Genomic DNA, 19,949 nt, shown 5'->3' on the forward strand with positions numbered 1-19,949 from the left:
TTTCTCAAAAAGATTGCATTTTTTTTCCTAATTCTAAGATGTCCTAATGCATCTACTGCCACATTCATCATCATTGTTTAGGGAGGGATTTGCAAACACTATACTAATGAAACACACAATGTGGTATTAAAAAAAAAAAAAAGCTTAGACTTTTTTGTATTTTGTTTGAAAGTGGTTATCTAGCATTCAGTTTTATCAGCTGTCTTCTATAAATTGCCATTTGCTCTTCCTTCTTTTATGCTTGGAAATAAGATTGAACACTAATCCACAATCTTGCCAGTACAAACTGTACTTTCTGTCTCCTCAACCTTTTTGAAATTTACTCCAGTTGAGTGAGATTTTCTGTGTTAGCCATCCGCTGCTCAAGGTTCTCATGAATACCCATCAGAACAAACGAGGTACAAAGACAGAGATGAATGTGCCTGAAAACATCAATATCAAAGAACTCAAAATATATCTGAACTGTATACAGTCTTTCAAAAGTTATCCATACAGATGTATTAAAAGGAAAAGCCCTTGCTCTATTGCCACCAATGATCCCATACCTCTAGCCATCACCAATATAAAGGGATGGTGCTTCACAGTGTCAAGGTAATTTCAGACACCACAAGTCCAGATACCAGTAGATAATATTATAAAATAAAAGAATGAGTCCAAAATTATGTCCTCTTGTTTAAAAAAAAATGTAATATTTAAGACAATGTTTCCAAAATCAAAGACAACGCTGACAGACCTAAAATCACACTTAAAAGTGCAGTTATAAAAAATCCCTTTGGAGCTCAGTTCTTCTTGATTTTCACTGTGTTTCTAAGGTGACTTTTGAAACTGATTTTGGGTCCAAAAATTAGTTTAGGAAGAAAGTTAATGGGCTTGTTACTGGAACGCCTGCAGCTATTCCAAAGATGACAAAAAAGGATCTCAAGAGACTTGAAGTCAATCCTTAAGAAATCACCACACACTGGGAAAAAAACCAAAAAACAAAAAAACCCCCAACTTTTGACCTATCATAATTATACTGCTATAGCATTTTGTGCTGAGCTGTAGCAATCAGCAAAGCAGAAACTTAAGTGCAAATTGCAAGCCGCCAATTTAAGTTTGGAGCTAGCACAAGACTCCTGCGGTAGACTAATGGCTAGCTACTTCAGAGCCAAGAAGTCTGACATACAAATCTTACGTTCACAGAAAGAAAGACAACATGACAGATATCTTTGAAGAAGTTGTGAAAATATTCTTACAAACATTCTTAAAGATCTCTGATTTCTTACTGAAAAATATGTATAATTTTACTATAAATAATCTATTGGTACGGCATAGTGCAGTGTGCCCTCAGGTGTTGTCTACTTGGTAAAGTGCGCTTAACAGACCTTTCATTTTTATCACATTCAAGAAACTTTCTATTACATTTAAGAAACTTTCTATTACATTTAAGAAGCATCATTTAACAAATCACATGAAAATATCATACCTCCAAGTTGCTGACATGCTGTTTTTCAAGGAGTTGTTGCATTTCTTTCAGATTTTTCTGGAAGAGAAGTTGGTTACTATCCATGTTTGTTCTACTGCTGTCTTGTATTGTTTTATCCCAGCCAACCATTGCTGAAATCTGCTGCTGATGGAAAGAACCGTTTCTAGATGCTGATGAGGATGAAGTGTCATCTGTGGTTCTTGATGCAAGCAAATAACTTATTACTTTGGCTTATTTATATGCGTCAACTATACACTTTTAAACATGTTCGTTTCCAAAAGTATACATCATCAATAAATGCCTGGCCAGTGAAGGACAGCTATACTATATGTAACTACAGGTGGTGCTGTTAGTACTATCTAAAACTGTCCAACACTTTCCATTTTAAACCTCCTCTTCTGTTATTTATAAACAGACAGACTTTTCTGATTGGGTTCTTGGGTGACTGCCTCAGACTGAATTATTCTGGAAAATGTCAGCCAACAGTTTGGTCATTTACAGAAATGGAACACGGAAGTTTTTTTTTTAAAAAACAAGCAAAATGGCCTTTATTTTTCCATAAGGCTGGCTTATATAGAGGATAACTATATACTGATGCTGTCAGATACTCCCTTACTTCAAATAGCAAGAAGGCTTTGTAGTATCTAGAGAGCCCAACTCTACTGATGATGTGTAATGTCAGTAATGTGGTACATTGAAGAATTTGTATTTGCTACCTGAGAAAAAAAAATGGCTAGTGTAGCTGGGTACTGTGGTCAGGGTGAGCCCAAATTAAGATAGAGGAAACCACAGGTTTCTACAGGATGAGAATTAGCAAGAACTGTGGGGCTGGTTGACATCCAGGAATCAAAGAAGCCAAGAAGCATGTGAAGCCAAATTACAAGGAAAATGTGCAATCAGAGACTAGGAAGGCAGGGAGTATGGAAAAAGATATGTTCAAGAATAAAAAGCAGATAGAACTGGAACAAAGCTGGGTAAGATCACTAGTATTAGGAACCAAGCTTTGGAAAACAAGAAGCAAGAACTTGGTGGATATCAAGGATGACAAAACCAAGAAACAAGTAGCTTTAACCAATAAGAAAGGTAGGCCTTAAAAACCAGCAAAGATAACCCACACACCAAAATCCACCAGCTCATAGGTAAATCAAGCTTTAGTCTTCTGTAAGTATAACTACTAGCAGGTTGCCAGCTATGCTTGACTGCCTAGGTGGAACAGTTTAGTGAAGGACACTGATCCTGTCTTTTGGCTCCAACCTGGTTCAAGGGCCCTAAATGCCCTTAGTCTGGCATACCCAATGTGGCACTTAAAGAAATCTCTCACCAGATCCATGCTTTGAGTTCTCACATCTGTTCAGTAGAGCCATAACCCTTACAATTGATTAGAAAGCCAAGCTTATGTCTCGCTGTTTTAGGATCAGGTATTTGTTGTACTCCACAATGATTACAAATGGTGGTAGAAGGAGAATAGATCTTGGAAACAGATTATCAGTATAAACTTTCAGTGAAGTTATCTGTAAAATGGGTATACCTTTACCAAAAAGGGGAGATCCAGCCTTTATTTTACCAGGTTGATCAGGTCCAATATTTGAAATGATACTTTGTCTCAGCAATCACTGGATTTTGAGTAGCAAAGCAAACCTTATTGTCCATTCAATATGCAGATACTTTACAACATTCCCAGGATGCATTTCTCGTATATAGTTCCTTAGCAGCATCAACACAATCCATTAAATATTGCTCAGTTGGGTGAAGGTGTTTAGCTAAATTTGTGGCAAAAGTGAACTTTTAGTCTATATGCAACTAAATATGAAAATCATACTTCCACATATTTCCCTCTTTTTTCTTTTTTAATTGGAATCTGGCCTGATAAGATGATCTACTACACACATTTTACCCATCCTCATTTTCAGTGGAGGTGATGGCGAAGATGATGGTTCCTTTCACATATGGGCAATATGCAGTGTAGGAACTTATAAGACGATATGACTATTTCACGCCACATAAAGCTATTTTCCTTAAGCTGGCACCCCTATTGAGCAAATTTGAACAGTGCAGTCATACAGTACGTACACAGACCTCACCCTCCTCTGCTGCCTATCCAGCAGAGATGCATTATTAGGAAACGTATTGTTCCTAGCTGGAGATGGCTACCATATGTCTAATATAGGTATAGAAACTCAATAACCCCTTTCCTTCATTTCTCTCCATATCTTCAGCTTAAGTTTCGACAGTTCCTTCTTCTGAGCCTTCATAAGTTTTATCCTTTTTCGGTATCTAAAATTATACTCCCTGTTAAAATCAATCCCTTTTCTTTTTAGTACATGTGTGTCAAATGGGTAAATAGTATAATGAGACCTTTTCTATATTTATTATAACATTTACAATTTTAGGACAATAGAAAATGGAAACTTTCATCCCATCAAGATTATTGTTATTTTTCATAATATTTTATACAATACTCCGAAAAGGTTGGCTTAATTGCACTGACCTAAGCAGAGATATATATTTGGCAGAGTCTGAGACAGAATTTATTATTTCTGATGAGATAACTGATAGCAAAAAGGGAGAACAACTTCTCATATTTATTTATAGAACTCAGAAAACTGCATTCTGTATTCTTTTGAATGGGAGATATCCTCCCTATCCAAAAACTTTCTGTACCTATCCACTTTTAAAGACTTTGTTACTGTGGACCAGACTGATATACACCTGGCCTCCGAAAAATCAGTTGTTTTTTCTTTTTTTGGGCAGGGGGAAGTTTCTTGATATCTGTTGTGGTTTAGCCCCAGTTGGCAATTAAGCACCACACAGCTGCTCACTCACCCTCTCCGCCCTGTGGGATGGGGGAGAGAATCGGAAGAGCAAAAGTAAGAAAACTCATGGGTTGACATAAGAACAGTTTAATAACTGGGGAGGGTGTGTGTGTAATGTAATGAGAAGGAAAACAACAAGAGAGCAAGAGAGGAACAAAACCCAGGAAAAAACAAGCAATGCAACCGCTCACCACCCGCCAACTGATGCCCAGACAGTCCCTGAGCAGCGACCGCTGCCCCCCGGCCAACTCCCCCAGTTTCTATACTGGGCATGACGTCATATGGTATGGAATAGCCCTTTGGCCAGTTTGGGTCAGCTGTCCTGGCTGTGTCCCCTCCCAGCTTCTTGCGCACCCGGCAGAGCATGGGAAACTGAAAAGTCCTTGACCAGTGTAAACATTACTTAGCAACAACTAAAACATCAGTGTGTTATCAATATTATTCTCATACTAAAATCCAAAATACAGCACTATACCAGCTACTAGGAAGAAAATTAACTCTATCCCAGCCAAAACCAGGACAATATCTATTTGGATGTTTAGAACATTTATATTTATAAAAGTTTCTACATTCCAACTTTTTTCAGAGAACATTTTTGATTTGTCGTAATTAAGTTTCTATCCCAAGACTGAACCTAGTCAAATACAACTGTTTTTAAACACAAATAGGGAAATATATCTTGTACAAAAAGATCACACCATTTACACGCCTAATGTGCACACATCCCAATTCCTGTCATCTAATAAGTTGACCAAAATCTTTGCTTCAGCATTTAATAACTAAACCTTACTAGAAGCAGAGTAGCTGTACTGCAAGCACAGAATACAATCTCTCACTCATTAGGTGTTCCAGGATTTTTTGCCTTTCTCCAAGAGGAGGTAATATGTCTCCATTGCTTAATTTAATTTTTTACAACTTTTTAAACATAGACATTAAGAATTCTAGAACCTTATAAAATTCACCTATATCCACTTGGGTCTGCAGCCATATTTATCTTGAATACCTAATACAGTATTCATTTCTTCCTTTAAAAGGGGACTGTCAATGAATTCTATACATTCTATTTCTGAGGGAGGGTGAATTCTAAAGATGATACAAGATTTTTGGTTTGAGTGTTTATAGAAGTGTAAGAAGAGAAAGAAATACAGAAAGGGATCTACTACCTCATCTGAGTTAGTTATTAGCTGTCCCAAAATTTCCAATTAAAGGGATTATAAGACATTTTTAAAGCTATACAGCTCAGAACTGGTGAGTTTTGGAGAACCTTCACCTTCAAGAACCTTCTCAGAATGCTTTTCTGTATCAAAGCTTACTTTGCTGTACTGATTTGCAAGAAATTTATTTGCCCTCTAAGAGGATGCTGCACAATTTTTGGAACCAAGTCTGAAAACACAGAAATGCCACTTTTATGACCCACACAAACTATTGCTCCCAGACCAAAACTAACAGGAACAACCCTGCACTAACATCTTCTGCAGCAGACCAGAAGAATCTATGCTGCATAGCACGTGTTCAGTTTGAATTTCAGTGCTTAGTAAGGGACTGTGTGAGATGCAGACAAAAATGCATAGAGTATTTTCTGTCACAAGGAAGGAAGGAAAATTGTTAGCATTAGAATAAGCAAAGCTTTATTTCATATGAATTTGTATACCTTTCCCCTCTACACAAGCCTGTACTGCAATAATTTAATTCTTTTTCCCTTATTACCATACCCCCAATATTCTCTACATCCTCCTTCACCCACCCCATATGGCTCCTACCCAAGCCTTCTAGCTACCAGCTGGGGAAGAGGCACCACATTCTGTGGCAGGTCCCAAGACATTTGTGTGCTGCCTTATCCATATTAACTGGCTTGTGACCTGCCAACAGGTCAATGTGGACTCAACTTTTAACCCTTTTTCATGCTGAGGTCACTTGTTTGAGTAATTTCTTCCTTGCTCAATTGCCAATTTCAAACTCGTAGAAATAGAATTATCTTTGAGACTGTTAGCTCACTCTCAAATTTGGTTACTAGGGGAACACAAACTGTAAAAGAATATGAACATATAAATTTAATTTCCTTAGGAAATCAGGTTATAAAAATGAAAATTAGGAAAATAACACACTATCATTATTACAGGATAGTGAATTTTTAAAATTATACAAATATAATATGGAGTGACAGCAATGTTATACTGTAAGAAATTAAGGAAATGGTAAGTGGTTTGAAGATGTCCTGAGAGAAAGCTGTGAGCCCTTGAGGCACAAGGAGCAGTTTGAAGAAAGATGAAAAATAAAGAAACAAATGATAAAGGCAGGGGGAAGAGGCACTGAGCTGCTGTCCTTAATCGAGCCTATGAGTGAAATGAGACACATGATCAGGAATGCTGAGACAGGGTTCAGAAACATCTAGACTTTTTTGCCATAATTTCAACTTATATTTAGCAGGCAGATTTTTTGTTTGTTTGTTTTTATGGCTGCAATCCTCCTTTATTATGTCAATCCAGTGTAATAGCTGAAGAACTTTATGCATGTTGACCGGCAGATAGCATGAGTATTTAGCTCTGAAACGTATGAAATATTTTCTCAATTGCCCAGTTTATCACCTGCAAACATGTTTTAATCAGCAGTAGAAATGTAACCAAGCTGAATATTAATGTCACAATGAAGAACACACTGAAGCTCAAAAGTAGGGAGACCACTTTTAGACAGAATTTATCTCTATTCTGAACATCTGCACAATTTACAGCATGCAGAAAATAATTATAATAACAGTAATAACAAAAGCAGCAACAACAAAAATAAAACCCAGAACTGAAATGTTAAAGAAGTGAGAGATTAGGAAGGGGATAATCAGGAAGGAGTATCAAATACAGCAGATAAACTATGCATGAAGAAACACTCTGTGATAAGACAAGGTATCTTCAAAAAAGTGCTTGGTTAGAGTGAAAAGTATGCAATTCAAATTGTATGTGATATCAAATGAAATTGCAGGTGAAATTGCTATCAGGATGCTCAAGATACTTATAGAGGAAGAGAAATTTAAAGGAATGACAGCTGGAAAGAAGATAAGATCATGGGATGAATATACAAACTAAGCTAACCTTGAATGTCAAAAAGAAAATAACTGGTTGAGAATAAGAAATCATCTAGACAGAATACTTCATACTTCATAGAACAGCAGATGGTTTGATAACCATGGCAATCTGAGTCAGACTATAACTGAATGGGGACAGGGTTAGCCCCAACTATTCCCAGAATTCTGCTGAAGGGAAAAGGTTTGTGTCATCTCCTCTGCCGTTTTACCAAATGGACACAAACAACTCAAGGATGTTTCATAATGTTTCATTGGAACAGCTCACAGAACTCTTTGCCACTAGAGAAACGGCCTACAATTTCTTAAAGAGTAATCATCTGCTGTTTATTGAATACAATAAGCAATTTACTTCCTTTCACCACAGTAAACTGATGATCATCAGATCATCAGAGTAAACATAAATGCTTACCTGAAATTGGTTTTGTTTCTGCTGGGCAAGTACAGTCCTGGTGTTAAAACTGATCCTTTAATTTGTTCAAGAGCTTCTTCTAACTGAAAAGCTGCTTTTGTCTGGACTAGAGGGATTAGAGTAAAAAACACAATGGAAAAAATATTTTAAAAATTGGAATATTTTACCATAAATGGTTTGATTAAGTTTCTTAAGTTTGGAAGCCTAAATCCAGACTGTTACAATAAACCAAGTGGTTTACCATCATTAGACATGCTGGAGCATCTCTAGTTCCTCTGAAACAAAACTCCAGTCTATTTAAGTGTTTACAGTAATACATGTATTCAACAGTTTTGCTATTTGTTTTAGACTGCACTGTTGAAAAAGTAGGTGGTTAAAAAATCCAGCACTAACTTTGTTTTTACATCATGGTTATTCCACTCATGCACTAAGCCGAAGTTACGGCTTGCAGATATTTTAAAGAGGCCAAATTGTGACTTACTAATTGAATCAGTGGAGAAAGAAAGAGTCCAGACAGGCAGAAGCTGTTGCCTCTTTCAAGTAAGCAAAAGTAGGGTAGAAAGTGGCAGAGGCAGAATTTCTATAAAGGAAAACCAAGAAAAAAAATTGTGATTCATTATATTGCTACACAGTCTGGGCTGTCAGTAGAGCTATGAAGAAGCCCTAAACCAGTACTGTTCTATTTTGTTATTTTAATCTGACATTTGATCTTGAAATCAGAGACATTACCTCACAGTTGGCGCAATTGCAGTTAGGAGAGTAAATCTGTTAAAGAATACCTAAGTAATATACCATATCTTAAGAGTTTCAACACTGGTAAGTTGACTGGAAATCAGACTTGGCTGATGCTGTTAAAAACTCCTGCCAATCTGCACTGATTCCAAGAAAGCAGGAACTGAGCTGAAGTGATCATTACTTCCCAGCAGTGAGAGAACAGCTTCAAAAGCTGAGTAATTCAGCAAAAGTTATGTAATACATTAATATATGCTAGGACTGCTTTTACTTAATCATAAACAAAATGCACATTCTTGAATATTTCATATTCAGAGGTTCAAATAGGGGATCATTATACTATCCTAGTAACTTCCAGTGCCTTGTAACACCTTGCACCCAGCTGTGAAAGCAAGCACGGTACTGTAAGTAATAAGCACGGTGCAGTGAAAAAAGTGGGGAAAACCCAGGAAGCCACAATATCTCAAGGAAGTGATGTACTTACTGTGACCAGAATATAATGAAATACCTCACAATACAATTTTGAGAGAAAAAAAGTTTTTTTTAATTCCCTCTACCCACTTTTATTGTATGTCTGAGCTTCCCGTCAGTTATGTTTTGCTTATACTAATGAATTAAATTAATTAGAGTGAAGTTAATTGTTCTGTTTGCCTCAATTATATTCTATTAATAGAAAAACACTTGTATTGTGAATAATGGTTAAATTTTAATTTACAAACCTATTTGCTTGTGCTGAGAAAAAGGCAGATGAGCACGCTGGAACTTATCAGTTGCTTCCTGAAGTTTAATTTTCCTTTGCTGGAGAACTTGTTCTCTAAATCTTTGTTCTTTTTCTTCTTCTTGCTTCCATCTTTCTTCAAAGGCTCTGTATTTAAGAAGCAAAAGTAGATGATCCCTATGTTTTCTAATTACATTTACTGAAATATTAGTAACTTACTTGCTTATCGATTTGCAATTTTAGTAAAAATCTTGCTTTTCTACAAATTAAATACTATAAACTTCAGCAGAGCTGGATTTTTATGGTTTGTCTGAACATAAATGGGACAGCAGGTAATGAAGAAAAGACACACCATAATCTTTTTATTTTTTAGCCTCAACCAGAGATTTTATTCTTTCTTATATGTGACTTAACATGCGACTCAACGAGTTCTTGTCATCAATGTGACTTTCGCCACAGTCTTTACATTACCATGTAAATGTATCACAGTGGGCAGATCAATAGGAAGGTGAACTGCAAATGCTGTGTGGGTGTGTGCCTTTCACAAGCTGTCAGGGAAACAGTAACAGTTTAAAATTTTTTATTCAGAAATAACACAAAGGAACTACAGCTTTTACCTATAAATATGTAAGAGTTAGTATCAACTTCTAGCTGTTGAGAAGCTTCCTGAAAGACAATCAGATTAGTAGCACAAAATGGGACAAAACAGTAATGTGAAACTGTGATTGACAGAATCAGTTGTTAATATCAAATATGTTAAATGTGTCCTACTGGCTGGAAAGCAAATCAGGCTTTAATTGAAAACAACCATCATCACAAAGCTTTCCTTTGGTAGGCACAAGCTTGATGAAGCTATGTGGAATTTTTATTCCTGCTGACAAAATCATCGACTTTTGCTGACAAACTTAAATTAGCTCCTTGAGTGAAATATACCCTCTACCAATAGAGTTATTGGCACAGTGCCTATGTAGGCAAAATAATACTTAAATACATAACTCTTCAAGTAAAACTTCTAGAGCCTGCCATGCAAGGATCACCACAACTGGAAGCTTCCCGTCTTTAAAGTTCTCTGTGTGTTAGAAACGTGATTTGACAGGTCACTAGTACACTGGTAGGGTCCCACTCCTAGCCAGCATTAGTGGAGAGAAAGGTAGTAATGTTTAGCCACATGTTCTTTGTTTCTCTCATTGCAATAAGATACCTTCCCATAACTTCAATCACTTGCAGTTGCTTTATAGACCTTCTTGCTTAATGGAGCAAAGCTGCTACTTAACAGAGCTACTCCTTAACTCAAGCTATTTTATTTATTCTTCCCTTTTCTTCTCAGGGAAAAAGTTCAAACTAAACATTCAACTTGACCCTCCCTAGTATCCCTTCAAAGTGCTGACTGATCACCTGTGAAAACAAACAGAAAAATAATTTGAAAGAGGTACTTTTTATTTTAGAAAGTCTAAAGGCTGTAATTGCACAATAGTAAAAAATAGGAAAACAACCAACTAATTCCCAGCACTCCGGATTAATGTTCTCCAATGTCAGAAATCAAAATGCCAGTGAACAACATCAGCAACTACTGCTTCTACTTTGGAATTACATTCCCCTCAGAAAGCTCCAGATGTCCCAGCAGTGGTATTCCTGACAATCACCTTGGATCACAAGAACTGCTGAAACTACATCCTCTAATGTATACAGACAGTAGCTTACATTTTATTTTAACAACTTATTTATTGCAAATGACACTTAAGAGTTAACACTGTCAAAAATTCAGGTGAATTTCTACAATTAAGGTAACATTTCTTCTAGAGATGAAGTTACAAAACTCTACAGCTTCAAATGAAGGATAAGACAGAAGACTGACTGATGCAAAGAGAAACAATTAAATTAAAATATGATCCCAACACTGCAAGTTTCATTTGCAAACTTCAGTTTGTCAGCAAGCAGGAGTGGCTTCACTTGAGGCCTGAGGTGAAGCCAGACAAGCAGTTATCCAAAACCAGAAAATATCTGCAGAGAGCTCTATCCACATGCAATGTCTTACTGAAATTTGGTTAAAATTTCACAGGAAATTTAATTGTTCATACAATCCAGAAGTTAGAACTAAAAAAGTAGAACTAGAGTTCATTATCAACTTCCAGTATTCCTGTATTTCACTCATGTTAAAATCTGTACAGAAATCTGCAATATTTTACATCTTTATCCTGACTAAAGAAATAGGAAAATCACAACAGAGGAAACAGACTTGCTTATCCTAGTAAGTACTTTAAACACATTCTTCTTGATCCCCTTAATATTTCTAGAAGCTGCTCAAGAAGGCCTTTAGTTGAACTGTGGTTGTTAAATTCAGACATGTGGGAAATTCTACAACTTTGCACCTGGAGTAATTCCAGAGTATAACTCCAAACAGGAAAGAGTAAATTCTGACAGAGCCTTTATTTAGTTTTTTTAAAATGATTTTGGAGTATGGCTTAGCTGCACTCTTCCACATTCTTAATAACTGGCATAAAAAAAAGACTGTTGTTCCATATAGCTGGAAATGGGCAAGTCCAAATGCTGATGCAAGAGGTCTTTTTCACCACAGCTCATCATGATCACTATTTGGTTTGGATTAAGACATGAGGGAGAAAAAGGATCTTATTTTAAATGTCAGGAAATGCATTAAAGATATTCAGCGAAGCCTGCATCATTAACTTCTTGACCTCACAGAATGTAAATTGTGACACCCAGGTGCATTATGTAAAATAAATAATTTTACAAATGCACATTGACATCTTACAGAAAAACAGTTAAAGCAAATGTTTGTTCATGCACTCTCCTTAAGCCACCAGCTTAGGTTCATATCACAGATGTAACACTGGCAAAAGACTATAGCTTTAAGATGGAGAGTTAGCAGAAGAATTTCCTGACCGGTGTTTTTTTAACCCAGTTTTTCTGTCTACTATAAACAACCCAGCGGTGCAGCAATTTTTGAAACGGCTGCCAAAATGTTTATAGTGAATTTGGAATACGAAACTTAAAATATTTAGCGGTTTCACATATACAGACATTATGTGGAAGGCATTTTTATGTCAAAAACAGTATGACCAGATGGTGGAACTATTTCCTGGTTAATTTTATTAAATTATCTTCGCAGTGAAGTGAGGGATGCTACATTCCCAGGTGGACTAAATGCTTACTACTACCTTGGATGAAAATAAAAAAAGGAATATATACAGTGCATATGGAATGCTATGAAATGAACCTTTTGATAATGAGTTGATATTATTCATTCATTGCCTTATGATGTTTGCAAACCAGTGCACAATAATTTTAAAATTGAGGTAGGAGGGTACTTGTGTATTTAATGACTACACCAAGATCAAGAAAAGGCTAGAATGGGGTGTCACACCCGAAGTCCCCTTCATGGGCAAACAGGAAACACACCGTATATCCTTAAAACAATCTGAGAAGGTTGCCCATAAATCAATTTTTTTGTTTAAGTGAGATACTTACCAGGACCATAGGGATGCATATTAACTCTATTCCCTCATTATCTCTGATTATCATATGATGAAGACAAAAGGACAGCCCCAAATTGCTATAAGGGCTTCAAAAGGACTGACCCTTACAATGCCATAAGGGCTTACAGAGGGCTGTCCCCCAAAATGCCCCAAGGGTTCACAGGAGGGCTGCCTGCACCATCCACCAGTTGTTGCACTCCAAATCTTATTTATGGGCAAAAAGTACACCTTATATAAAGCCAAGAATTTTTTTTGTTAGCGTAATTAAAATCTTAAGAGTCTAATCCCTATTACTCCAGAAATAATTGTTCCCCAAAAATAGTAATACAGGTAGAATACTTCTATACAGAGAAAGCCTCAATAATAGTGATAATACATTTGAATTGTTATTCACACACTGAGTTTCTACCCCTTTTCCTGATGCTCACGCTTCCATTGCTCTTCTGTGTCCCAAGGCTGGTAGTTTCATTCCGGTGGTACTGGGGTGTTATGGTGAGCTGTCAGCATCTGGAGTCCCTTCACCAGGAGCAATATGATGTTCATGTTAATGCCTTCTTCTTCCTCACCTCAGGATCCAGTTGGAGTCATTTTTATATTTGCTGACATGCTTTTACACCTTTCCTCTTTCTTCATCAATCTGCAGCTCCGCAGTACCTCCAAATATTCCATACATGGTGCCTTTTACATATACTACATACTATTCTTTTGTTCTCTTTGTTACCCTTAAAGCCAGTTTTGTCAGATCTAGGTCTGCATTTCTTTAACCGACTATCGGTGAGTTGTTTATAGCCGTGGGGTCTCCAGTACCAAGCCTGTGTGCCATCTCTTATCATCCCCTGCCTGTACTCCTCTACGCTGCATCCTGCACCTCCGATTCTCAAGGCCTCTGCGATCGTACCAGGCCTGTATTTCCCTACACTACATCATTATGTTAGAGTCATAAATATCTCATTCTCTACATAGAATAACTGCTTGTTACTGCTATCTATATAAAACTACGGTCATACCATACAAAGATAAACAAAGGAAAAATAAATTAGCCACAGACACCTGGTCAATTAGAGAAATTGCTGTTACAGCTAAACCAAGCAAAACAAAGCTGCAGGCAGGTCAAGAAAAGTTCAGAGAGAGCAAGCTTGGCAAGCCTCTGTCCTGAGGCCTTGCAAATTCAGCACAATCCTGTGGCCCATTACCAGCAATGGCAATACTGGTTTGCAGGTCTACATGGTTACAGTGACCACTGCTGTCATGGTTTAACCCCAGCCAGCAGGGGTTGAGATAAAGACAGTTTAATAGGTAAAGCAAAAGCCACGCACACAAGCAGAGCAAAACAAGGAATTCGTTCACTCCTTCCCATGGGCAGGCAGGTGTTCAGCCATCTCCAGGACAGCAGGGCTCCATCACGTGTAACGGTTACTTGGGAAGACAAACGCCATCACTCTGAACGTTCCCCCCTTCCTTCTTCTTCCCCAGCTTTATATGCTGAGCATGATGCCATATGGTATGGAATAGCCCTTTGGCCAGTTGGGGTCAGCTGTCCCAGCTGTGTCCCTTCCAAATTCTTGTGCACCCCCAGACTACACACTGGTGGGGCGGTGTGAGAAGCAGAAGAGGCCTTGACTCAAGCACTGCTCAGCAACAGCTAAAACATGCCTGTGTTATCCACACTGTTTTCAGCACAAATCCAAACATAGCCCCATACTAGCTACTATGAAGAAAATTAACTATCCCAGCCAAAACCAGCACAACTACTTTTCACAGTTCCATTCTGATGTAGAAAGCAATACTGAATTTGTAACAGTTTGCCCTCTCTGTTTACGAAGTGCTAACTTTTTTCTCCCATTTCTGGCACTAGACTGCTTTTCATTCTGTATCAACAACACTGACAAATAATTTAGAGCTTTTATTAAATAATCAATTATAATCAGCCAGTAGGTGGAGCACAACGCTTGTGCATATGTTGAAAATAAAGTATTTTTGAAAAACCAGCAATAATGGAATAGATTGGAAACTGATATAAACTGGGAAAGCATTTCCTTCCCCATTTACAACAGATGGATTAGCTATTCAGATTTCAAGGTAATTCAAAATGCTGAACCAAGACAGCTGACTGCAAGGTTTATTTAAAAATGCACATGGACAATTGCATGAGGAGATATTCTATTTCCACAACCAACCAACTACCTGCAACCAGTAACATCACAGTAAAATGGGATATGCATTTTGCATTGAGCAATAACGGCAGGATGGCTGCAGTCCCCAGCAAATCGGCAGCTGGTATTTAAAAAGTACTGTGGTATATAAACACAAAATATGATATCCTATTCATTTATATCAAGTATGTGTTTAGTCAGTAGCTCTTACTTCCGAATACTGTTATTTAAACAAAAATATCTGTCAGCTACTGCCCCAGAGCATATTTAATTCTTAAGCTGATCTTGAAATCACAACTTCATGTATTAGTGACCCAATAAAGGAATGACTTTCTTGATACTCATGCAACTAGTGTAAAGATGAGCAGTGAGCTGGTTCTTCACTGTGTTGAAGCACAGCTGTTAACACAAAACTAAGGAGCTCAGTCAGTACCAGAGATGCAAATAAACTGAAGGCATCAGATAGGATAGGAATATGGGTTCTTTTAAGTATTCACTTTGAAAAAGATATGTGACTTACGTTACTGAGACTTTGCTATGCAAAGCTATACTTGGTCTTTTCTGTGCAAGTTATGTTTTTGTCTTTTACTAATAAACCAATTAACTGAGCACACCTTGCCAGAAGTTGAGTATTTTTAACGCTGAACCTACCGCATTTTAGAGGTATTGACAATAGATCAATACAACACTGCCAGGGAAAATTTCATTACAAGTACATTTAGAAAAGGTTGAAAAAACAGAAGACCTCAATCTGCCAGCTCTCTGTATATGCAGTTCTCATTAGCTTAAAAAGTGCTGGGCACTAGGGTCTATCAGACTTGGACTCGGCCTTGGTATAACCTTGTTTAAAGGTAGGCTGGTGGTGGTTCTTTAAAAAAACACCAAAAAACCCCCACAGAAAAGTTTTCTTCCACAATGCAACACAAAGAGAATGAACCTAAATGACACAAGATTGAGAACAGAGCAGAAGCTCTGATATATCTTCCCTAGAACTACCTGCTAAAGGAAATTCACTGCTATTACTTTTTAGCAAAGGCCTTATAAATTTAAGGTTGACATTAAATTTGGTCATGCTTGACCAACTTGATAAACTTCTACAATGAAATGACTGGCTTTGTAGATGAAGGGAGAACAGTGGATATTGTCTATGTGGACTTCACTAAGACCCTTGATACTGTCTCTCGTAAGATCCTCATAGACAAGCTGTTGATGTATGGGCTGGATTAGCAGACAGGGAGGTGGATTGGAAACGGGCTGAAGGGCCAGGCCCAGAGGGTGGTGATTAATGGCATGAAGTCTGGCTGGAGGCCAGTAACTAGTGGTGTACCCCAGGGGTCAATACTGGGCCCAGTCCTATTTAAAATCTTCATTAATGATCTGGATGATGGGGCAGAGTGTACCCTCAGTAAATCTGCAGATGACACAAAACCAGGAAGAGTGGCTGATACATCAGAAGGTCATGCTGCCATCCAGTGAGACCTCAACAGGCTGGAGAAATGGGCTGACAGAACCTCATGAAGTTCAACAAGAGGAAGTGCAAAGTGCTGCACCTGGGGAGGAACAATCCCATGTACCAACAAATGCTGGGGGCTACCCCACTGGAAAGCAGCCTTGCAGAAAAGGGCCTGGGGGTCCTGGTGGACACCAAGTTGAACATGAGCCAGCAGTGGGTCCTTCCTGCAAAAAGGCCAGTGATATCCTGGGCTGCATTAAGCAAAGCATTGCCAGCAGGTCGAGGGAGGTGATCCTTCCCTCTGCTCAGCTCGGTGAGGCCACACCTGGAGGACTGTGTCCAGTTCTGGGCTCCTCAGTACAAGAGAGATGTGGACATGCTGGAGAGAGTCCAACAAAGGACCATGAAGATGATGAAGGGACTGGAGCATCTCTCCTAGGAGGAAAGGCTGGGAGAGCTGGGACTCTTCAGCCTGCAGAAGAGAAGGCTCATGGGGGATTTTAATGCATATAAATACCTGAAGGGAGAGTGCAAAGAGGATGGAGCCAGGCTCTTTTCAGTGGTGCCCAGTGGCAGGACCAGAGGCAGTGGGCACAAACTAAAACAGAGGAGGTTCCCTCTGAACATCAGGAAACACTTTTTTACTGTGAGAGTGACCGAGCACTGGCACAGGTTGCCCAGAGACTTTGTGTCCATCCTTGGAGATACTCAAAAGCCGTCTGGACATGGTCCTGGGCAACAAGCTCTAGGTGGTCCCTCTGTAGCAGGGGTGTTGGACCAGATGAACTTGAGAGGTCTCTTCCAACCTCAACCGTTCTGTGTGAAGGTTAGAAGTAGAAAACAGACTGTCATACTTCACATTGCACTCATGTCTATTCTCCATATGTTGAAAGAAAAAAAATATAAGAGAAACAATTTCAGTTTTGAAATTAGAAAACAGCAGTGCCAAGAATAACTTCTGATACATGCCTGTAAGCCCCGTCAGGGAGAATTTAGGGTACTGCCAGGTGAGAATGTGGAGCTTAAGGAAGTCATGCTACCCTTGAGAAACCATCATCACAGCTAACACCTTTACATTTGTTACAAAGCTAATGGATCTTGGCTTATACACAAACTTGAGACATGACCTGCTGGTTGATCCATTAGAACATAAATCACTTCCTACCTGCATAATTGTCAGGAAAAAATATTCAATTTCAAGGAATTTTCTATTTCCAAATTACTTTCCTCCATATATGCAATGACCCTTAATTTTGAATTATATTTCACAGCTTATTAATACTGTAGGCACTTACTACCTTTCTAACATTAGACAGCTAACTCCTTTTCAGTTATTAGGGGAAGACTTGTCATCACAGACTTCCATTTGAACTGCTTATTATGCTTATAGTTATGCTATTCTCAATTATCACAAATGGAAACAATTTCATTTTATGAATACCATACCTAAATTTTTAACTGGCTCACCTGAGTAACTTGGATTTATACTGTGTTTCTTAAGGCTGCAATGAAATTCATATGGAAATGTATTTATGTATCAATGAGTATTAGTTTAACTATACCAGTCCATCAAAAATACGCAGGCTATCTGGTATTTGCTTTTACATTAGAGTATAATATTTCAAGACCAGTAATACAATAAACAGTGTTCATCTGAGATGCATAGTGTTACAGTGGTACTGTTCCAGAAAACTAAATAAGACATTTAATCTTTCAGCTGAGACTCAGTTTATTATCTGCAAAGGCTGTGGGTCGCACACTGTCTTTAATCACTCCCAGGTGATTATACTTCCTCTTCCATTTTTCTTTATATTTCAAAACATATGCTGACAGCACATACTGTCAAGCTAAAGTGGCAGTATAAACAATATCTACTGCCTCTCTTATGAGTTATCAACATATTTCAATAAGTAAACACTGAACAACAGAAATAATCTGAAATGGGAACTATGGGGGATGAGCATTAACAAGTTAACACCAGGCAGAGGAAGCTGGTCTGAGGCTGGGGGCTTGCTCTGAATTGTCTCAGGGAGGAACCCAGCTGCCTCTACAGTATACAGAACCTAGTCTCCTGTATGTGTGAGTACGATCTCAATGCTAGGGAAAAGCCCCCAATGCCTATTAAACTATTTACAGCACTTCATTGAACCATCTTAATGTATAATTTACTGAATCCATTTGTCACAGAATATTTCATGACTTTGCAGTGTCATGTATGCAGAAAGACAGAATATTCAAAGCTCTGTTTAAAATGTCAATGCAGAATAACTTTATTATAAATATAATCCTGTACTAGAAAGACTTTGTATTGTGTTTTTTGGGAAGTGGGACCACAAAGCCCCACCACGTAGGGGAGGCTGTGCAGCTGTTATGCAGATGGAAAAGCATACACTTCAGAAGGCAATGAAAACTGCCTGCCTGCTGACCTGTCCTGTACATCTGAATGCATTTTTCACACACCCACTGAAGCTAATAAAAACCAGAATAATACTAGAAATGCAGATCCATGAAATGAAAGCGCTACTTACCTTTACTTTATACAATAAGAGGTGACTACAGTGAGTTCCCAAAAAGTAGCAAGTAACTCCGAATATTGTTCTTTTTATATTTTATTTGACCTATAGCAAGAAACTGGATTGGTGAAACTTTTTGGCCCAGATTACTCTAGGCCATTCTAGATTACTCTAGAAAAAAGCAGTGAGGCTATTTAACAATGTGAATGTGCACATAGTAGAAATATATTGAGCCGTTTCAAGGTTTGATTAACTTTTTTTTTTTTACAATCTCTCACCAAAGGAACCCTACTTACCTTCTTCTTCTGTTTGTCTCTATCAAATATTTCTGTGCCCTACTCCGACACATTTTTTGATCTTCTTTCAATGCCCGACGTTCTTCTTCTAAATCCCATTCAAAATGAAATGTTAAAGCTCTATCCCTAACATTGTGTTAAGGCCAATGGAAACTGTATCGAACAGATCATTACAAGATTAAAAGCTTGTGTGACTGACTTTACATACCTTTTTAGGAAAGGGCAAACTTCATCCATGAGATACAAAAGGCTGATATGTCTTTTGACTAAGTACACAACAGTTGGTCCCACAAATGTGTATTATGGTCATACCTAACTTTATCCAGAAAAAAAATGTAATTGCATTTTACTGTTTACAGTGATTTTGACAGAGGATTTGCACTCATCTTTCATGGTATCAGCAAATGAAAAAGCTCACCTTTACTATGTCTATTTGAAGATACATATTTCTGTTATTATCTAAATCTGTAACACATGGAAACATTTATCACTGGGAAAATGTTTCAATAGTAAAAACAGCCCCCTCCCACTCTAGAGGATTGTTGTTTACGCTGAAATTCATTAATATCGCTAGATAAAAGCTCTCCACAGAGCAAGATAAAAGCTCTCCACAGTGCAAGATCAGTCCTGCCTCACTTCATTAATGATTTACGTAGCACTGTACAGGCGCAGCTTAGAACTTGTGTCAGTATTTCTTATTAATTAAATGCAGGATCCCCAAGTTAGGATGGAAAATACAATTCCCAATGGCATTCTCTCTCTAAGACGGAAAACAAAGAAGAAAACTCCAAAGGTGCCTGAGAAGTCAACTTTTCTACACCACTTTG

General features: G+C 37.9%; 1 protein-coding gene across 4 annotated transcripts in view; it reads right to left on the reverse strand.

Moving 5' to 3' along the window:
* Positions 1 to 19,949, reverse strand: part of CEP126 (centrosomal protein 126) — a 43,915-nt gene that overhangs the window by 23,411 nt on the left and 555 nt on the right. For 3 of the 4 annotated variants that reach the window (XM_075491039.1, XM_075491037.1, XM_075491040.1), the window contains exons 2-5: positions 19,123 to 19,248; positions 9,215 to 9,360; positions 7,764 to 7,869; positions 1,466 to 1,664 (exon numbers count right to left, since the gene is read on the reverse strand). In XM_075491039.1, the coding sequence (XP_075347154.1) occupies positions 1,466 to 1,664; positions 7,764 to 7,869; positions 9,215 to 9,360; positions 19,123 to 19,248 (577 nt within the window). Of the gene's footprint in view, positions 1 to 1,465; positions 1,665 to 7,763; positions 7,870 to 9,214; positions 9,361 to 19,122; positions 19,249 to 19,949 lie in introns of those variants that run through there. The other variant, XM_075491041.1, reaches the window with a different exon arrangement.

The sequence above is a fragment of the Mycteria americana genome, chromosome 1 (genome assembly GCF_035582795.1).
Source record: "Mycteria americana isolate JAX WOST 10 ecotype Jacksonville Zoo and Gardens chromosome 1, USCA_MyAme_1.0, whole genome shotgun sequence".
Taxonomy (NCBI): domain Eukaryota; kingdom Metazoa; phylum Chordata; class Aves; order Ciconiiformes; family Ciconiidae; genus Mycteria; species Mycteria americana.